The 21,562-nt window shown below is 36.7% G+C and overlaps 2 protein-coding genes across 4 annotated transcripts in view; one reads left to right on the top strand and one right to left on the bottom strand.

Moving 5' to 3' along the window:
* The window catches only part of Mo25 (calcium binding protein Mo25), a 70,806-nt gene extending 65,962 nt beyond the window's left edge, over positions 1-4,844 (bottom strand). The window contains exon 1 of the mRNA XM_068355424.1: positions 4,725-4,844. The gene's annotated coding sequence lies outside the window, so the exon portion shown is untranslated. The remainder of the gene's footprint in view (positions 1-4,724) is intronic.
* LOC137624540 (aspartate dehydrogenase domain-containing protein-like) overlaps positions 3,561-21,562 on the top strand; it is a 33,315-nt gene continuing 15,313 nt past the window's right edge. The window contains exons 1-5 of one of the 3 annotated variants that reach the window (XM_068355426.1): positions 3,561-3,624; positions 18,025-18,124; positions 18,209-18,293; positions 19,068-19,247; positions 21,196-21,425. In XM_068355426.1, the coding sequence (XP_068211527.1) occupies positions 3,576-3,624; positions 18,025-18,124; positions 18,209-18,293; positions 19,068-19,247; positions 21,196-21,425 (644 nt within the window). In that variant the 5' untranslated portion in view covers positions 3,561-3,575. Of the gene's footprint in view, positions 3,625-5,029; positions 5,403-6,077; positions 6,103-18,024; positions 18,125-18,208; positions 18,294-19,067; positions 19,248-21,195; positions 21,426-21,562 lie in introns of those variants that run through there. The other 2 variants (XM_068355427.1, XM_068355428.1) reach the window with 2 other exon arrangements.

Raw genomic sequence — 21,562 nt, 5'->3', positions numbered from 1 at the left:
GGAGAACACGAGGAGTGAGTAAAACTCCATGATTGGGTCATAGGATCAAGTGGAACATGTGTATAAAAGGATAGAAAGAGAGAATAAAAATATTAAATGGTGGGATGAGGAAAATAAAAGGTTTTATTTATGCAAAAATGGAGCTATATTCCTTATAAACACACGCATGCACACACACACACACACACACACACACACACACACACACACACACACACACACACACACACACACACACATATATATATATATATATATATATATATATATATATATATATATATATATATATATATATATATATACAATTTATATAATGTCAGACATGTCATTCCACTCGCATCTGTTTATGGTCTTTCTATGGCAGTCCACTTTCTTAGTTCGGCAATCCATCATCTTCTCTTCCTTCCCCCTGCTTCTTTGGCAATCTCTAGGAACACATTATATTATTAACAATGTCCATCTATTATCTGTCGTCTCAATTATATGTCCAGCCCATGTCCATTTCTGCTTCTTACATGTTAGAATATCCTTTACTATAGTTTTGGCAAATTACTTCTCTAAGGCAATTTTCATTAAATGATAAAGTACCCGTGGCATCAGCTATTTGAAGACAGCTTTTTCCATTATTCCGTATCTCTTCTTTTTCTTCTGGAATAACATTTTGAAGGAAAATACCGGATTTATTAGTGTTGCTCTATTCATTAAATTCCTGCTAACAGCAGTTTCAGCCAATAACTAATGACTTTCATCAGGGCATATTTACACAGAAAACGTTATCCTTATATAATGGCACTGCACTCGAATGAAAGAAAATCCAAAGAAGTCTAAATGCATCAAAATACTTAAATAAACACTAAATATGAAAATCTTAAGATATTTCCAACAAAAACTCATAGAAATGCTATTGAACACATATGGATTGCTCATACAGATTCAAAATTTCAGCTGAAACTCCAGATACCATGCGCTGAGGATAGTTGCTATTTCCAACACAGTCTCACAAGACCACTTCTCAAGGGTTCAAGACATGTTCTGGAGTTATAGTGCAGATGTAACGGAGAATTCCCTAAATCAGTCGGAGACTATGGGCCTGGATATTGTTATAGAACTGTTAAGACACGCAAACCAGCGAATTCACTAGGAGCCAATATTTCACAAAAAGCATCCCAAACACAGCCTACATTGGCTAAAGTATTAAATAACCTCTTGATGCCTTACACACCAGCGGGTTGTTCAACACTCAGGCAAAGACTTAACGCTCATTGCAATATTGGGCCATAAATGCACATGAAAAAAAAGTTCCATTAAAAGATCTTATCAGGGAAACAGAAGTTGTTCACAAGGATGCTGACTATGGGAAGCTAGTGATTTCTGAAAGTGTCCATCAGGATGCAGCAGCCTGTTTTGAACATTCAAGTCTCAGACTATGCCCTCCCCTCCAGCCAGAGAACATTCCCCAGTACAAGGTCTCTGGACCTCCAGCTGGAGTTTTGAAACTGTAAGGGCTCGGCCAGACCAAGCGCGGCTAGCGGCAAGAGGTTATGGCGGAAAATTGAAACCTTAGGTATCTTATGTAGGTGGCCAAGAGGTTATGGCGGAAAATTGAAACCTTAGGTATCTTATGTAGGTGGCCAAGAGGTTATGGTGGAAAATTGAAACCTTAGGTATCTTATGTAGGTGGCCAAGAGGTTATGGCGGCAAATTGAAACCTTAGGTATCTTATGTAGGTGGCCAGATAGGAGGCGCAAGGCTTCCTGCGCCTCCTATCTGGCCACCTACATAAAATACCTAAGGTTTCAATTTGTCGAATTGAAACCTTAGGTATCTTATGTAGGTGGCCAGATAGGAGGCGCAAGGCTTCCCGCGCCTCCTATCTGGCCACCTACATAAAATACCCAAGGTTTCAATTTGCCGAATTGAAACCTTAGGTATCTTATGTAGGTGGCCAGATAGGAGGCGCAAGGCTTCCCGCGCCTCCTATCTGGCCACCTACATAAGATACCTAAGGTTTCAATTTGCCGCCATAACCTCTTGCCGCTAGCCGCGCTTGGTCTGGCCGGGCCCTAATAGGAATCCAGATGTCTTCAGTAACATTTTCATAAGTTTTTGTTTGGAATATCTTCATATTTTCAAAATTACTGTTTTTGAGAAATTTTGTTGTATTTAGATTTCTTTGGATTTTTTTTTTTTGTGTGAGTGCACTCCCATCATACAAGGATAATGATTTCTATGTAAATATCCCCTGATGAAAGCCATTACTCATTGACTGAAACAGCTGTCGGCAAGAATTTAATAAATGGAGAAGCATAAATACATTCTGGCTTTTCTTTCAAAATTCTATCCGTGAAGAAAAATTAGATAAAATAGTTCATGTCATAATTGCTTTAGCATTTAATAAAAAACACATACAATACAGTGTAAATATATATATATATATATATATATATATATATATGTATATATATATATATATATATATATATATATATATAGTAGATAGTAGGTTAGCCAGGGGACCAGTCACCCGAGATACTACCGTTAGAGAGTTATGGGGTCTTTTGATTGGTCAGACAGTACTAAATTTGATAATTTTCTCTGGTCACGGTTCACTTTCCCTATGACTCCACATACACCTAATAGTCTGGCCTATTCTTTACATATTCTCCTTTGTCCTTATACACCTAGCAACACTTTAATTACCAAACAATTCTTCTTCACCCAAGGGGTTAACTACTGTATTGTAATTGTTCAGTGGCCACTTTCCTCTAGGTAAGGGTAGAAGACTCTTTAAGCTATGGTAAGCAGCTCTTCTAGAAGGTCACTCCAAAATCAAACCATTGTTCTCTAGTCTTGGGTAGTGCCATAGCCTCTGTACCATGGTTTTCCACTGTCTTGGTTTAGAGTACTCTTGCTTGTGGATATACTCGGGCACACTATTCTATTTTATTTCTCTTCCTCTTGTTTTGTTATGGTTTTGATAGTTTATGTAGAAAATATTTATCTTAATGTTGTTACTGCTCTTAATATGTGTTATTTTTCCTCGTTTCCTTTCCTCCCTCAGTGGGCTATATTCCCAGTTGGGGCCCCTGGGCTTTAGCATTCTGCTTTTCCAACTAGGGTTGTAGTATAGCAAGTAATAATAATAATAATAATAATAATAATAATAATAATAATAATAATAATAATAATAATAATAACATGCAAACATGAACTTAACAGCAAAATAAAGAAAAATTTTCGCTGCAATCCAACCAGAATCTGATAGCATTGCAAATAACAGCCTTGAATTCGAGATCTCGCCGGATGTAGTAATGTTCCTATTGTGTCAGTCTGCAATGGCTTACTTTGAAAGAACAAGCAATATCTATCAAAAACTCTTTTTTCTATTAATATAGTTTATAAAGATCTCACCTCGTAAAACATTACTTATCTTCGAGTTATGTCAAGTAAAGAGCAATTGCAGTAAGAATCGACACAACACGAATAGCTACAATAGTTCAACTTTGTGAGTTGCCATTGACTGTATTATTTCTGAAATTCGATTGCATCTTTCTGTGCCATACACGCGTCTAATGTCGCCTTTCGAGTACTACAGAGGCCTGTACATGACGCAAGAGATAAGTATGTCGCTGGTAAAGTAATATCCCTCTGTTGCAGTTATCAAGGGTTGTATTTTTCTACTTGTCACGGAACCTGCCTCAAACTGGATTTGGTTAACCGTAAGAGCCTTAATTTTCTCCTCATGTATTCTACACAATCCACCAGTTTACGAATCATTTATAGTAATAAAACCTTACTCATTATTAATATAAAACATGAATGAATGAGAATGAGTACAATGTTATCGATCTTTATCAGTGATGATGGATTAAGGTCCTTTTATGATAGCATATCAACGACCTCGCAAGTATTCGAATTCTTTTAAGAAGGAAATACATAATTTGAGAAGAAATAAAGAGCAGATTAACTATATGTTCTAGTAAGCCACTTAGTATTAATTGGAAAATAAACCCATTATGTAAAAGAAAAACGTTTAAATTAATTAACATCTTATAAAAAAACATATATGATAGGGAAAGTATTTGAAGATGGAATACTTTATACAAGATAATAGGAAGAGAAAAAATTAACATGCACGATGTATTGTCAGATCTTAAGCAACATTTAACATTTATTTGATTTTGCAGAGAACAACTATCAAATGGTACACAAGATGTTTTTGTAACCTTGCTTAAACAAAAAGGAAAAAAAAAAAGCCTTGATCCAGAGTACAATGTTTCAACAGAATATTAATGTGTTCAGAAGCAAGATGATTCACATTTAATTGAGAGAGAGAGAGAGAGAGAGAGAGAGAGAGAGAGAGAGAGAGAGAGAGAGAGAGAGAGAGAGAGAGAGAAGAGTTACCACTTACCGATTTCCCCTGCTGAATTCCAAACCATTCCATTTTCGGAAAAAATATTTCAAAATAATTTGACACTCGATATTTATGCAATTATGTGAGAAAAGAATTAATCTTTAATAACTTTCAACTATGCCTTAACTCCTTATAACAAGGGCCACGCCCTTGCTTTGATGACAGAACGTCTTACACGAATCAACGATGCTGACTAGACACGCAAGTGGTTTTTCTGTTAATGACGTCACCATATTTTTTATTAAAGATGAAAACCTACCGTGTGATATTTGAAGTAAACTTAGCAGAGATACTGTACATTACTTACCTCTAAATGTATGATGTCTGTACTGCTATCACCGCCAACATAAAACTAACCGAGTTCCACGCAGAATACCGCCATTTATCTGTCAAACGTCTTCAATCGACCACCATCAATATATATGATGCTTCAATTGTGCAGTCTAAACTACAAAGCCTATATAATGCATAACTTAAAGAAGAAAACAACTACTTGAAATTGAAAATCCTGTAGCAACTATACATCGTCATCAGCTATTCTATCTGGGAATGAAAAGAAAAAAAAATTACTCTGTGACCTTGCCTCAGGCTGGAGCCACCACCGGTCTCGTTAAACCGGTAGGGGAAGACCGCTGAACGTGGCTTGGTCTACTTGGTCTACTTGGTTACCTCTTGTGATAGTGTTGTACTTGACAAGACAAGCTTCCCTTGTCTACCGAGTGTGGTCGCGTTATGTTACTTTCTTTCCGTAAAAACTTTAAATAGAAATTTCAGTTTGGCCGTGAGTCACCGTAAGATAAATTCTCATGCTCGCTGGTCTGTAAGACAGATAGAATTATCTTTGATAACCGCTATCGAGTTGTAGAACATCCCACTCTTTCATATACCTTCTTAGCTAATTGATTGAAATACTTGAATAAAACTGATAAAACGAAGTTAGTCATGGTAACGAAGAGGATTGGCATCGTTGGGTTTGGACATCTGGGTAAGCCTGGTCTAATTCACTTACTACTAACATAGAATAATGACGATGATGCGTAAAAATTTCATTATCTTGCATTTCAAAAGTTGACTTAGATTACGCAATATATAATACCGCTGGTACGTACTACTAACACCACTACCAATAATGACGATTATAATAAACAAGAAATATAAGATATAATTGCATGTTTTTAACTCGTTACTATTTCTTAAATCAAGAATATGATACTACCCAGATATACTGTATACTTATCATTTAGAAAATTGTAACATTTTGCAACTACAAAACAACTTTGGCAGTTACGATTGAATTGAAACTGACAATACTATTGCTAATTAACGCTATACAGTAAGTATTGGCACGATTACAAACATCATAAAGTACACAGAAACTGAGATTAGAAATTAATCGTTTAAAGCGTTTTAATAAATAAAATTCTATAAATTATAGCAAAATTTATAACAAAAATGTACAAGCAGGCAACGAGAATATTCGGGCATCTGCAATTGTCTAAAATTAAGGCAAACCACAGAAACTTATTAATAGCTGCATAAAAAAACACTACAAAACGAATGGGATTATTTTACTGATTTTGTGGGCCCTGGCCCTGCCAATTACACAACTATGAATTATGTTCAAAACACACAAGATTTGGATGTTCTCGTTCTCAGCGTGGTTTTAGTTAATAATATGGTTGAAGGTATTTATGTATTTGTGCCATTAAGTATCCGATTTCTATCAATCATTGCTTGGACTGTTCATTTGGTGAATTGAGAGCGACGGGGAACAATTTTCTTGGACAAATTCCGATTTACTTCACTTACTGCAGTCAGAGTGAAATTAAGAAAAGGTGAAAGCTTGATTATATAGTTTCTGGAGGAATAATACAAAGATCTGTAAAACAGAGAAAAAAAATACAGTTATTGGAAATGTCCCTTCAGAAGATCTGCTGAACTGGGGCTCCAGACTCGCTCACACTCGAGTCTCTGTAGTGTCTGCAACCTCACCATCCTTGCGAGCTATGGATGAGGGGGGGGGGATATAGGCCTACCTGCTGAGTCATCAGCACTCAGAGTCAGCAGCCATTGTCTGCTTCTACCTTGGCGCTGATCTTATAAGCACATATATGGTCGACCTCTGGGGCATATTCCTGCGAGCAGTCACTCGCTTCTGCCATTCATGAGTGGCATTTAAACTTCTCTCCTGCCCCGTCTCATTATCTGTTTTGGGTTTATTATTGAGGGTCATATGCCTCCATGTGGGACTAGGGAGGCCATTCAGCACCACGGTGCAACTAGTGGAAAACCTTGCATTTACATCATGAAGTGACCAGGAAAAAATCTGGAAAGCGTGATGGAAGAAGAGAAACTGGCATGGAGATAAAATCAACTAAAAAGTGAGTGCAGCAGTGCTTGGTGCCGGTTGTTAGGACGTAAAGATCCCTGAGCTGCTGAGCAATAATAATGGTGAACCATGTGAGGATTGAATTTAAGATTTTAGCCCATAAGGCCTGGTGCTGAAACCAGGTATTCAGAAAAGGGGTGATGTAAATACCCATTAGTAATGCTAACATTGAACCCTGTATGGAATGGCTTAGGATTAAGAATTTGGGTCATTTGGCCTGGTGCTAGGGACAGGATCAGTTGGTACCAACGTGTAATGGGAGCAGATGTAGTTGCATTCATTAATAAATGTTGAGGTTGGTCAGCATGAAAGAAAACTGGAATGGAGGCAAAGAAGAAGACAAGAAAGTTATTTCAGCTAGAAGTGTTCTAGGAAGACACTTTAATATTGCCCACAGTAGACCATATGAGGTGCACTCTAAGTATTAATCACCAATTGGATCACTATCAATATAAAATCTTATCTTTCAAAAGGTACCACAACTAAATATTCCAAGGTTGCTGATCTAAATTGTTTTAATTTTAAAGATGGGAATATATTGTCTGACAAACCTATCAACAGTAGATATGGCAAATCCTTATATTTCCCCGTTACATCATCCAACTTACAACTTTTATTTTCTGCTTATATCAATGAACTCTAAACTCTATGGAAGTTGGGTCTCTCTAAAGTTAAGCCTTTCTAGAACTATAACTGCATTTTTATTTTTGTTGTATTTATTCTAAACCTCATACTTTCTCTCAATAGTTGGAAGACGTCAATACACCAACGTGATTATTTGGTGGCTTCACTCCACCCTAACATATGGAGGAAAGTAGCCAAAGATTTGCCCTTCTAATCAGACTTATGATTACCAATAATTTTTTTTTCTTTAAGATTGAACTCTACCTTAACAGTGTTTGAAAGTACCCATCGAGAAGGCTTATGGTATAATACCATGAGAAATAGTGTTATGGTGCTTGAGGAAGAGGGAAGACCTAGATAAATTGGTTAGAATACTTGAGATGTACCAAAGAACAAGGACAAAAGTAATAACAGCAGTTGGGGAAACAGAAACCTTTGAAATTATTGTAGGAGTACACAAGGGGATAGCATTAGGCCCATATTTATTTATGCTGGTTTTAGGTGAGTTAAGTAAATAGATTAGCAAAGAAGAGTTCTGGGAGTTGCTATATGCAGATGATTTGGTGATTATTGCTGAAAATGAGGAAGTCTTACAGAAAAGGGTTGTAGAGCGGCAGGAGACTTTGGAAAAGGGTTACTTGAGGATGAATGCAAATAAGACTGAGATTTTGATGAGCAGTAAGGAGGGTAGGGACAGGATAGCCATACTTAAAAGTAGATGAGCAGTTCTAAAAGAGGTAGCACAATTTTTTATAATTGGGAATCACTTTAAAGTCAGGAGAAAGGATGGCAGGCTGAAGTTGAGTACTGTATAGGATAAAAGCAGCCTAGGGGAAGTGGAAAGAGGTAGTGGGAGTGGTATGTGATAATAAAATGTCAATCAAGCTAAAATCTATAGCACAGTTATAAAATCACAGTTAATGTATGGATGGGAAACGTGGTTTCTAGATGAAAAGAGGATGCAAAGTTTCAGAGAATAGAGATTAAATGTCATGATGGAGTATGGGAATATCACTGGTTCAAAGATTGGAAAATGATGAAATGAAATGAATGACAGACATAGTAAAGATTACGGAGGGGATAAAGGTGTCACGACCGATATGGTGTGAGCATGTGTCGAGTATGGATAGTGAGGAGGAAATGAGGCAGAGAATTAGATGGTGATAAACGGTGAAGAAGGATATGGAGAGAAGAGGGTGCCTTTCACAGAAGGCGTTTGAAAGGTCGCGTCAGGCAACTGACCCCTTAATGTAGTGATAATAGTGGAGAAAAATCTAAAATGGCAAGGAAATGGAAGACAAAGTACTCTAATTCATCAAGTGGGTGACAATAGTCATATACCATGTAAAACAAGATTATCTTGCACAATGTTTTTGGAGTACTTTCATATTTTACTCATGAACTTTGAGTTTTAGGGGAATGAGATTTCAGCTAATTACAATAACTCGGTTCCAAGGTGGGGTTATTGTAGTCAAGGGTATCTTGGATGTAGTGCTTATTATTTGAAGGAATTTACACCTACCAAGACAATGCAGGAATGTTTCCCAATCAATTTTTCATAATTTTGACCATCCTTTACATTCAGATCTTCCTGGACAATTCTATCCTGTTCGTAATACCAGGCAGGAAATTAATTCTAATAGCCAGGCCTTCTCCATCAGAGGCTCAATACTACAAAATATTCCATCTGTGGGATGATCTTCCTAATCGGGTGGTTGAATCAGTAGAACTTCAAAAATTCAAAGTTGCAGCAAATGTTTTTATGTTGACCAGGCTGAGTGTCTTTTTATAGTTGTAGCTTAGCTAATAATAATAATAATAATAATAATAATAATAATATATGACATATCTGTTTTGCTGTTACTGTTTTTAGAATGATTTATTATTAATTTGTTCACCATTTATTTCCTTATTTCCTTTCCTCACTGGGCTATTTTTCCTTATGGGAGCCCTTGGGTTTCTAGCATCTTGCTTTTCCAACTAGGGTTGTAGCTTGGCTAGTAATAATAATGATAATAATAACCTTGCTCCTATGAATAAGTTCTTGTAGTCAGTAGGTTGGCCAGCGCACCATCCACCCATTGAGATACTACCGCTAGAGTGTTATTGGATCATTTGACTGGCCAGACAGTACTACATTGGATCCCTCTCTCTGGTTACGGCTCATTTTTCTTTGCCTACACATACACCGAATAGTCTGGCCTATCATTTTCCCATTCTTCTCTGTTCTCATACACCTGACAACAATGAGATTACCTAACAGTTCTTCTTCACTCAAGATATAACTATTGCAATGTAATTGTTCAGTGGCTACTTTTCTCTTATTAATGGTAGATGAGACTCTTAAGCTAGGAGAACCATTGTTCTTTAGTCTTGGGCAGTGCCATTGCCTCTGTACCTTGGTCTTTCACCTGAGGGTTCACTAGGGCATGCTATTTCTATCTTGTTTCTCTTCCTCTTGTTTTAATAGTTTATATGATAGATCTATTTAATGTTAATGATCTTAAAATATTTAATTTTGATTGTTATTACCTCTCATATAGTTTATTTATTTTCTTGTTTCCTTTCCTCACTGGGACATTTTCCCTGTTGGACCCTTTGGGTTTATAGCATCATGTTTTTCCAATTGGGGTTGTAGCTTATAATAATAATAATAATAATAATAATAATAATAATAACAGGTTGTGGTGCCCTATTGGAAATGTTCCTGCCTGCCAATCTACTGGCCGGGAGTTCAAGTTCCGCTCAAGGTTGATAATTTCTTGTAGTGTTTGCAACATCACCATACTTGTGTATGGGGGACCCTATAAATCTACCTGCTGAGTCATCAGGAGCAATTGCCTGGCCCTAACTTGGGTGGTGATCATATGTATATATGGTCAGACTCCTGCTAACTAGGACATTGTCACAGTCCCTTGGTCCTGCCATTCATGAGTGGTCTTTAAACCTTTAAAAACACGTTAAAAATGAACAGTTGCATCAGTCAGGTTCTCTGTCACAATAGGAAACTTGTCTGGCTTCAACCAGCCTTTGAGACAGTAATTTAAATGTTCCTATTGAAGATTCATTATTATTATTAGTAGCCGAGCTACAACCCTAGTTGGAAATGCTGGTTGCTTTAAGCCCAAGGACTCCAACACGGCAAACAGCAAAGTGAGGGAAGGGTAAACAAGATAGAAGTGTGCCTGAGTGTAACCTCAAGACCATGGTATAGAGGCTATAGTACTACCCAAGACTGGAGAACAATGTTTTTCCTAGATGAGCTGCTTACCAAAGCTAAAAAGTCTCTTCTACCCATACCAAGTTGAAAGTAACAACTGAACAATTATAGTGTAGTTAATCCCTTGAGCAAAGAAGAATTTTTCAGTTATCTTAATGTCGTCATGTGTATGAGGAAAGAGGAGATTGTGTAAAGAATAAACCAGAATAATCGGGTGTATGTGTAGGCAAAGGAAAAATGAGCTTTAACCACAGAATATTCGGTGTATGTGTAGGCAAAGGAAAAATGAGCTTTAATCACAGAGGGATCCAATGTAGTACTATATGGCTAGTTAAAAGACCCAATAACTTTCTATTGGTAGTATCTCAACGGGTGGCTAGTGCCTTGGTCAACCTACCACCTACCTGAAAGTTGTCATGTGGCATTGGGACAGTGTTATAGGTGTTTGCAATATTACCCAAACCTGTAGTTATTTGAGGTCATAATAATGTACAGAATTAGGAAGAATTTATATAATTGACTGGTATCACATTGTTAAGAAGGCATTTCATCATCTGCATTCACCAATCCTCCTTTGCCAATACCTGGGTTAGCTGATCAGATGCTATGATTATATATAAACATGGTCATGCTTGTAAGAGCAACAATTGACTAAATTAAAGTTTTACTCTGTTGCACATTGGTTTCTGAAGAGACCATCGCCTTTTCATTGATTAACCACCTGATTTCTCTGGTGAAGCTCATTTTAAAAGCCATTTCAGGATTTAGTAATACAAGTCATGGTCAACTTTTCTTCAACCAGTCTCCCAGTTAAGATTAATGACAAAATCTAGGAAAAACTCTTTTGTGGCAGACGTGTAGTCGGAATGATTCTCAAGCAAGTGTTCTACTAGTCTCTGTAGATCCAGAAATCCACCTTCTTGCAGATGAATTTGATCATTGCTAAAAATTCAGTCCTTTAGTCTTACAGGTGACAGGCTCTTGGAATGTTTGTCTGAGAACTGACATCAATTTCTTTAGGTCTCCATGCATATTTATCCCCTGGAATTCTTTTGGACACACCACTACTGCTACATACTTGAAGAAAAGGGTGGCACAAGGTATGAAACTCTGCTAGTTGGAGATAAAAGATCCTTCTAAGCATGAACTTGGAGGATAAATCGGATATTTTCCTTAGGCTTTCAATTAAGACATATGCAAGGAGCTTTGTCAACAGTTGGCAATGGCATATGTGGTTCTGGCAACTGAATTTCAAAATTGAAACTCATGTTCCTCTATTTTGGATCTGACATCCTCTACTTCACTTATTGGACAACCTGCAAGAATGTATCTTTCCTATCTTGTGCTCTTGGAGTAAGTATTAAACAAAGTTCGCAACTTCTGTCAACCGTTAGTAATGGGGCATTGTTTGTCACATCAAGAATCATATGCCCACCTGGTTTCCCTACTCATTGCTATTCTCAAGTCTACCAAAATTAAAAACTAATGCAGCAAATCCACAACCATAAAATTGACAACTATCTGAGAGAGAGAGAGAGAGAGAGAGAGAGATTAAGGCAGCCATAGGTATCTCATAGCCCAGTAAGATATTCACCATCAATGTCTAAGTCTAAATGGAATTCTTTCACTGACTGATGTCAGCAGAGGGAAATTCGCCCAACCACTGTTTCTCTTTCAGTGGTAACAGGCTTTATTCCTTGCTCTTGACATTAAGTGGAACTGCTGATCTATGAGAAAGGTGTTGGGCGTTTCCTTTCCCTAAATTTCTGAATGATGTAGCACCGATGTAAATTATGCTATAAACTTCAAAACATTAGGTCAAAATTTTGAAAAGGATATTCAGTTATAACTTTCAGGTCAGCCATGTTTTTTCAATAACAAGATTAATCATTCACATTTTCAAAAGAATGCAATTCATGCCAAACGGTACCTTTCTTTTGTAGTCAAATGCCTCAGCAATGCTTTTTCTGATATAAATACAGGGTACTCTTTGTGGTTTGATACTGAAGACGAGATTTCTACAATCTTTTACATTGTCTAGGTCAGTGAGATAAGACTTGGCTTTTGATAAGAATTAAAATTCTCATAACAATTTCTTCTCTGTCTATCCATTAGCAAGAATAAAACTTTCCTTCTCTACCAAGTGAGGGAACTTTAACAGCATCTTCAGGGAACTACCTTTGGAAGGTAAGTCGAGATTTCACCTTTCCAAAGATGCAGTTAGAATCCAGGTAAATAATATATCAAAACTTCTTCCTGGGTCGGACAAGTCTTTCTTATGGCTTAAAAGTTGTAAAAATAGAACTTCAAATAAAAATACTAGCCAACAAAGTAAGAGCTCGATCTGTTATTTAAAAAGAGCATGATACTTTGGTTCCAATCTATATTTGCTAGCTTCTTCTAAACTAATTGGACATGTATGGTTAGACTCTCATTTTGTGGCTACAAAATTATTAGTCCCTCTTGTGGTTTAAGTTATAAACTAATATAAATATTAATCTTAAAATCCATCAATTTCATTTACAGGGCAGGAAAAGGTAAACATATTGGACTTATCCTCATTCTAATAACCAAGAGGTTCTACATGCTGTCAAATCTAATTGTAGGCCTACAATTTATGCCTCAAAGCTCTCAGGCTTCCTCTAACACAAAAGCTAAAATATAACTCCCCGAAGGAAACAAAGCAATAACAGCTAAAACAAAAGGCAAAAAGAGTTAGGTACTTAACTTTAACGAAGAAGAGGAAGCCATGACACGAAGAAAATCTTCTAAAAAAGGTGAAAAGAGCGCCTACAAGAACAATCGCACTGTAGCAACAAGCTGCATACAAAGGAATGAAGAGGCAAGGGTCGTATGGGAGCACCGAAAGGTGATAGGATATGTAGCAGCTCCTCACTTATCCTTCCCCTTAGAGGATTAGATTGAGTGCAGATATCTATGGTTATCTTAGCATACGTCCCTGATTATACACGATATCTTCGGATGGTCGTTGCAGGGGTTGGAACCCCATGATACCCGATGGTAATTCTCTTGTAATATCAATCGCAAAAATATTATACAGTAGAAAGTTGCCAGAAGGAACTTCCATCAGGACGACATAGCTTGAGCCCAAAAATAGATTTTGCCTACGTCAAAAAACCCTTTACTTTCCCCATCACGATCTGTATGCATACATTCATGTATTATTCAATGTGTTTTCTGATTTAAGGAGAATGATGGGCTCTATATATAATATAATCTCTCTAAAATATGCTTTTCTTCATAGATCATGCGAGTCTCTACAACCAAATTTGAACTTTGTCACTTTCATGGATATTATGTTGAAACATGAATTAAAAAAGAAAAATAAAAAATTTATATTAATGAAGAAATTCTCTCATATCTTACCAACCAACTACCACTGTTTGTTTTTTTTACCTCTAAAATGTGAGATAACTTACAGATCTCTCAGCACATGTGACTCTTTTTGCTACCAGTTGTCTTTTTTTCCAAACAAGAGAAATATACCTGGGAATTCACGAGCATACAACATGATGCTATTGTTGTTGTTTAAGATTGCCAGGGACAGGATCTTGCACACTTGCAGCCCGTAAGGACGCTAGTGCTAGATTATGAGCTATAGATTTGCATGGGAATTTTTTTTCATAAAATTCAGCAATGTTTTTAAAATTCAGTTTAGCACAGGGCCAATAATCTTAACTACTGTATTTCATATTGCTGAAACATATTGTGACAGATTGGTCTGTGTTTATATAAGGTTTTTAGGTAATCATGTACATAGTTTGTGAAAGGTAAAACTTTCACAAAGACATTATATCTGTGCATATGGCAATACATTTACCTTCAAATAATTCATGAAGTAATAAAGTCTAAAATGCAATCATACTATGGTGTTCATACAAAAACATTGGCAAAACTTACTGACTGGGGAAGCAGAAGAGACATGTTTTTCTCCCTTGTTACATCTCTCAATGGAAGTAAACTTTTTTCTTGTTCAATATATCTCTCAAAAGAGGCAGAGTCATGGGTAGATACAATTCTTTTGAAGGGATATCTTATTATAGACAAAAATATCTACTGTATTCCCAAAGTGTGAGCGGCAAGATTCGACTACCATATTGTTTGGTCAAACGTCATCACTTCACGTCGTCAGCATTTTGAAGGCAAACCAAGCCTCGACATAAGGGGACTGTCCTGTTTTGACCAAGATATCATCGTCTTAATCAGTGGTTAATCAGTGGAATCAGCATATTTTGAGAAACCGAGCCTGATGGATATCCTTGTTAATGAAATATATCATCATGGAAGGACACGTGCTGCCCTTTTGTTATGACTTCACATATGGTCCAGATTGCATCAGAAATTTCTTCTAGAAGCTTCCATGGCGTGATCGAAGTGGGTGTTTTTGAGGAGGCCAACCGAGATGCAGAATTGTTAAAAAAAATGCCTTTTATGGAAATGACCACTGCAATTAACTCTGCCCATACATGGGTATATAAACTTCAAGAAGAGATTGTCCAAGAGAGATAGGGCAGGACATAAGACAAGAGAGGAACTATGTCCGAAACAGATGAGAACCAAGTCCTATCAAGATAAGATGCAGATTAGACCAGAAGTCTGATAGAGCCAGATTCTAACCCTCCCTTCAGACAACAAATGCCTATCTCCAAAATCCTGTTATGGCTGAGAAGAAAAGACAAATTGAAGCAGCCAGCCCTCCCCACTTGTGACAAGAAGTAGCCAACATTGCCTGCAGCTTGCCTTAGTTGAACACTATCATCGAATTCTTGAAAAAGACTTCTGATGTCCCATCTTGATGGCACCCTTTCTGCGATGTCTACGAATCCAGTTATCGTGCCAGTTTTATCCTAATTCCAGCCGCCCTTCTGCAACGTTCTCAAGCCTGAAGTCTCCGTACCAGTATCGTCTCAGCAGCTGCAGAAAAACTATTCCTTAAGTATTTCTACCTTATTGACTGTTCCCCTTTGTATTGATGTTTTGATTGATTTGATTTGTCAGTTAAAATAACCAGATAAGTAACATTGATTTTCTTTATAAGTTTGTAAATAAATGTGTTGTTTTTTGTTTTTCTTTTTATATTCATTACCCCTATTTCAATGGTGGTTGTTGGAAACATTTATTGACTTATTAAAAAAACCTGTAACGACTTTAAGATCGTAACAGGCAGACACGTTTTCTACCAGCTTCCCTCGATTCATTCACTGAACTTACTTTTATTCAAAGAATTAACAGGAGATATTAGGGTTGTTGACCTTGTTAGCATGCTTTTTAACTGCTTCCTCAACTAAGGTTGTTGCAGTGCCATTTACTTGAATCAAATAGTTGATTAGCTTTTACATGCTACTACTTTTTCATAATACAGTAAATAAATATGCAACAGGCTCAGATACCCAGACTTTCACAGAATATATGGTCTCTTGACTTTCATACAGTAAATACTTTGCTGATTAATCAATCAACTTACTTGTCCTAGTAAGTATATTTCCTAAAACGTACTTCTCCAAATTAACTAGCTATTGTTAGCTTTCCTTTACTGTTTCTCAATCAACTTACTTGTCCTAGTAAGTATATTCCCTAAAACGTACTTCCTTGTCCTAGTAAGTATATTCCCTAAAACGTACTTCTTCAAATTAACTAGCTATTGTTAGCTTTCCTTTAGTTTCTCAATCAACTTACTTGTCCTAGTAAGTATATTCCCTAAAACGTACTTCTTCAAATTAACTAGCTATTGTTAGCTTTCCTTTAGTTTCTCAATCAACTTACTTGTCCTAGTAAGTATATTCCCTAAAACATACTTCTCCAAATTAACTAGCTATTGTTAGCTTTCCTTTACTGTTTCTCAATCAACTTACTTGTCCTAGTAAGTATATTCCCTAAAACGTACTTCCTTGTCCTAGTAAGTATATTCCCTAAAACGTACTTCAAATTAACTAGCTATTGTTAGCTTTCCTTTAGTTTCTCAATCAACTTACTTGTCCTAGTAAGTATATTCCCTAAAACATACTTCTCCAAATTAACTAGCTATTGTTAGCTTTCCTTTACAGTTTCTCAATCAACTTACTTGTCCTATTAAGTATAATCCCTAAAACATACTTCTCCAAATTAACTAGCTATTGTTAGCTTTCCTTTACAGTTTCTCAATCAACTTACTTGTCCTATTAAGTATATTCCCTAAAACATACTTCCTTTTAATTAGATCCTTCCTCACAGGATATTTTGCAGCTAAAGTTCTATATTGTTAATTGCAGTTGATACATTTCTTATTATTTTCTGTACATTCTTTGTATGTAGTCATATGATGAGCATTAAGAGCATACTTTGAAGTTTTTATCTATAAGACATTCCTTTACAGATGCTCATAAGAATAGCACTTATAGCAAAACAACAATTTCCCAAACATATCTTGTTTCATACTCTTGTGCTTTTTCATATGAGAATTATTTGGGATTTTTAGCACAGCATCCACTTTATCCTAATAATTTTTCCTTTCAATGGCTTCTTTAAGTTCTTTTCTCAGTATTCTGCCGTTGTAACATCCTTATGTTTTGCTACTGTAGTTTTTGCCATGTTATAATCGAGGGGGTCAATCACTTCACACTGTTTGTTTATAGAAAAAGTCTCACAGGCCATAAAATATGTCTTGCCCCTACGGGTGTTGGAGGCAAACTGTATCCTTTTTAAATTCTTACTAAGAGCACTTTTGATTCACTTTATAGAATTTGGCCCATACGACCACATGTTCAGATAATTCACTACCAAGTTGTAACAATCAAGGGGGCAAACCTAGCAGTTACCATATTTATCAAGTTAAAAAGGAATTGGACATCAAAATGACTGTTCACTTTCTGCCCGGATTCCTGTATGGTCTAGGTCACTTTTATGATCTTTTTAAAAAACATTTCTAAGCTTTCCCACTTCTTGTCTTCTCTATTCACTACCCTTCAGGATGCTGTTTCATCCCAAATCTAAACCATCTCAAATTCTGATCTGAGCATTTCCCCCACCCAGGTCTCTCTAATTTCCTGATTTCTAAAAAACAATCTCATAATTCCAATAAAAACCTGTCAATTTATAGAAATCCTTTTTCAAAATCTCCTACATTTCCTTTGTCAATGTATATTACTTAGGGAATCTATTTGCACGTATAATTATAAAAATATCTTGTGTCTAATTATGTCAAGTTTTGTTTATTGTTTGTTGTTGTTTTTCAACCAAACTTGAATATTTCATGTCTGCAGTTTTTCTATTTTTAAGAACTGTATGTTTTCATCTAGTATATGAAAATATTTGATTAGTCTCAGATTTATTCCCATGATAATAAATTGCAGCAAGATTTGTATTTAATTCTTTCAGGGAAATACCTAACAAATGCTGTTCTGGATCGACCAGACCTAGAGTTGGCTTTTGTATGGAATAGAACATCATCGCTCATTGAAGAAGTTATCGAAAGCAGGTAAGTTATCGAATCAAAGTGCCGAATAATACTTATGATATATCACAACATTGGATATGGTCCCTAATGTTTTTTTCCTTGCAGATATATCTGTCATGACTTGGAAGAATGTGGACAGTTCAATCCAGACCTAATTGTTGAAGTTGCTCATCCTGCAATCTCAGAGAAGGTAGGCAAACGAATAGAGAGCCTATATCATATTGAACAGCAAAACGAGATATCCAACATAAATTACAATTACAGTATGATAATGAATTTGAACACTGTAGTCAAATTTCATTTTGAGAACCACGAGAGAATAAAAAATGGCCTAGCAGCAGTGTCACTTCTTTCACAATATTAAGCTATGACGTCAAAATTTTAAAGAAGTTTATACGGTAAATACTTTACAGAAAGGTTCACAAGTATTTATATTAAAAAAAAAAAAAATCAGAGGATAAAATACAATTTCTTTAAACTTATTCACCCTAAGGATTAAACGGAACATAAAAGGGTCAATATGACAAATATTCTACAGGAAGTCTGTAGCATTTTGAGCCATATTTTAAATACAGTGTGTGAAATGAAAAGCTTGTAGACCCTGGTTAACTCGAGCTCCAACACAGTAAATTTTGTAAATAAATTCAATAGTCCCACTAATTATCAATTATTCCTGGTACAAGCTATTTATTTACTGATGGATTATCTTAGCAGGTGAAAGTCCTCTATTGAGTGCTCTTGTTGATGATGATACATAACTCCTAATAATTCCCTTCACCAAACATTTTCATAACTTCCCTTCTGTACATTATAAATCAGGAACTATCAGAACATTTACAGTAAAACTCAATCTGTGTCTTAATATTTCATATAAGGGAACAAAGTACAATGGATGTTTTTAATATTTCCCGAGACCTACAGTTTTTGACAATAAAATAAAAGAAACCCCTTTTTATTATTGCAGTACGGTCAACACTTTCTACAAGTAGCAGACTATCTCGTTGGCTCCCCAACTGCTTTAGCTTCGCAGCATGTTGAGGATGCTCTACGGAAAGCTGCCACATCCCATGGATTATACATTCCAGCAGGAGCATTTTGGGGTGGAGAAGACATTTCAAAGATGGCTGACCGTGGAACCCTCAAGGTAAACAAGCATTAGTCACAACTCTGTGACACAGTTTATGTTAATTTCTATATCATCCCTATCTGACTTTACCTATTTCTATATCATAAAGAAATATGAAGAAGGCATGCGCATCGTTACCCTCGCTAGTATGTATGGCCGTAACCAGTCTACGATTGGTACAATTATCAAGAAGAAGGAAGCCATTGAAGCAAGTAAGTCTTCTAAAAGCATAACTGTCCTTGCCAGTGGAAGAACCTCGATCAACGACAAGATGGAGAGACTCCTTCTTCTATGGATTAAAGAGAAAGAAATCGCTGGTGATACACTCGCGCAATCGGTAATTTCGCACAAGGCGAGCGCCATCTTTGCCGATCTCGTGGAAGCCCAGAGAGACGGCGGAGACAAAGGAACGTCGCAGCAAGGCCCCCAAGAGTTCAAGGCTTCTCATGGGTGGTTTGATCGCTTTAGGAAAAGGACTGGTATTCACTCAGTCGTCAGGCATGGAGAGGCGGCCAGTTCTGACAAGAAAGCAGCAGTTCCAGAGAAGGCTACATTCCTCAGCAAATGTTTAACTGTGATGAAACTGGCCTTTTCTGGAAGAAAATGCCCCACCATACATATATCACAGCTGAAGAAAAGAAACTTCCTGGCCATAAATCGATGAAGGACAGACTTACGCTCGCATTTTGTGCAAATGCCAGTGGGGACTTGAAAGAAAATTAAGCCCCTACTGGTATACCACTCAGAGAATCCTCGTGCCTTCAAGGCACAAAATATCACGAAGGAGAGGCTCTCGGTATTTTGGAAGTCTAATGCCAAGGCCTGAGTCACGAGGAGCATATTTATTGAATGGATAAACGTCTGCTTCGGTCCTGCTGTCAAGAACTTTTTAGAAGAGAACAATCTTCCTCTCAAATGTCTCCTGGTACTGGACAATGCCCCTGTTCACCCTCCTGGCCTCGAGGACATCATTCATCCTGACTTCTCCTTCATCAAGGTTCTCTATCTGCCACCAAACACCACCCCTCTCCTCCAGCCTATGGACCAGCAAGTGATTGCCAACTTTAAGAAGCTTTACACGAAGCATTTGTTCAAAAGATACTTCGAAGTGACCGAAAGCACTCAACTCACCCTCTGTGAATTTTGGAAGGGGCATTTTGACATCGTTCAATGCCTGAAGATGATCGACAAAGCTAGGAATGAGGTTTCATGGCGCACCTTGAACTCCTCATGGAAGAAACTGTGGCCAGCTGTTGTGGCAGAACGAGACTTCGAAGGTTTCGATCCCTCAACCGAAGACGAGTGTCAGAAAGCAAAGATGATAATAGTGATTCTATTAAAAAAAAAAGCTAAAAAAAAGAGTAATTTTTCAAGTTCTAAAAAAAAAAAAAATAAATAAAAAAATTTCAAGACAAAAATAATAAAAAAAATCTTTTTTAATTTTAAGTGTTTAATAGGAAGAATAAACTTATTATTAAGTGTACATAACATAATTAGCATTGATACGTTTTTATATCTACCGTCTCCTCCCCCCTTTGCCTCCACCCACTACCAGCTCAAGTTGCGTCACTCCAAAGGTAAATCAAATTTAATTTTTCCTTTACAGTACTGTACAGTATATAGTTTTTATTTATCCTGTAATGTTACGTATTTGATTACATACTGTACAGTACATGTACATTATATATAAGTATACTGTAGTACAGTGCTTACTATACTATTTTGTTACGTACTAATTTTCAATGTTTTTACCTGGGGTTTTGCACACATTAGCTATTCTATTGCCCGCCATATGACATTTTCACCATACGATACCAACTCCGGAACGGATTAATATCGTATGGCGGGGCCTACTGTATTATGTAATTGAGTAATCATTCATTGAAAAAGTAAAACTTTCTTCAATTAAATATCCTTGAGTTCTATTGCACGAGATATGTTCTAATTGACACTATACCTTTTTCAGGCATTAAAAGTCACCATGAAAAAGCACCCAAGTTGCTTTAAACTGGAAGGGACACTAAAGGCTAAGAATGAAAACATTCAAGGCTCAGAAGCTGTTGTGCTCTATGATGGACCAGTTCGTGATCTCTGCCCTCTGGCACCAAACAACGTTAACACTATGGCAGCTGCTGCCATGGCGGCACATAATTTAGGCTTTAATGGGGTAAAAGGATGCCTCATTTCAGATCCAAAGTAAGTGTGACAAATAGAAACTAAATGGATGGCCATCTCAGTTCTTATAACTCCAAAATTTTATACTTTACAGGTTTAGATGTAGCTCAAGAATGGCAAGAGGCAAGGGGAATAATGACAATGCCCTTGAGACTGAC

The sequence above is a fragment of the Palaemon carinicauda genome, chromosome 31 (assembly GCF_036898095.1).
Source record: "Palaemon carinicauda isolate YSFRI2023 chromosome 31, ASM3689809v2, whole genome shotgun sequence".
NCBI classification, from domain to species: domain Eukaryota; kingdom Metazoa; phylum Arthropoda; class Malacostraca; order Decapoda; family Palaemonidae; genus Palaemon; species Palaemon carinicauda.
The sequence above is the reverse complement of the archived record's forward strand: the minus strand, read 5'-3'. Positions and strand labels throughout refer to the sequence as shown.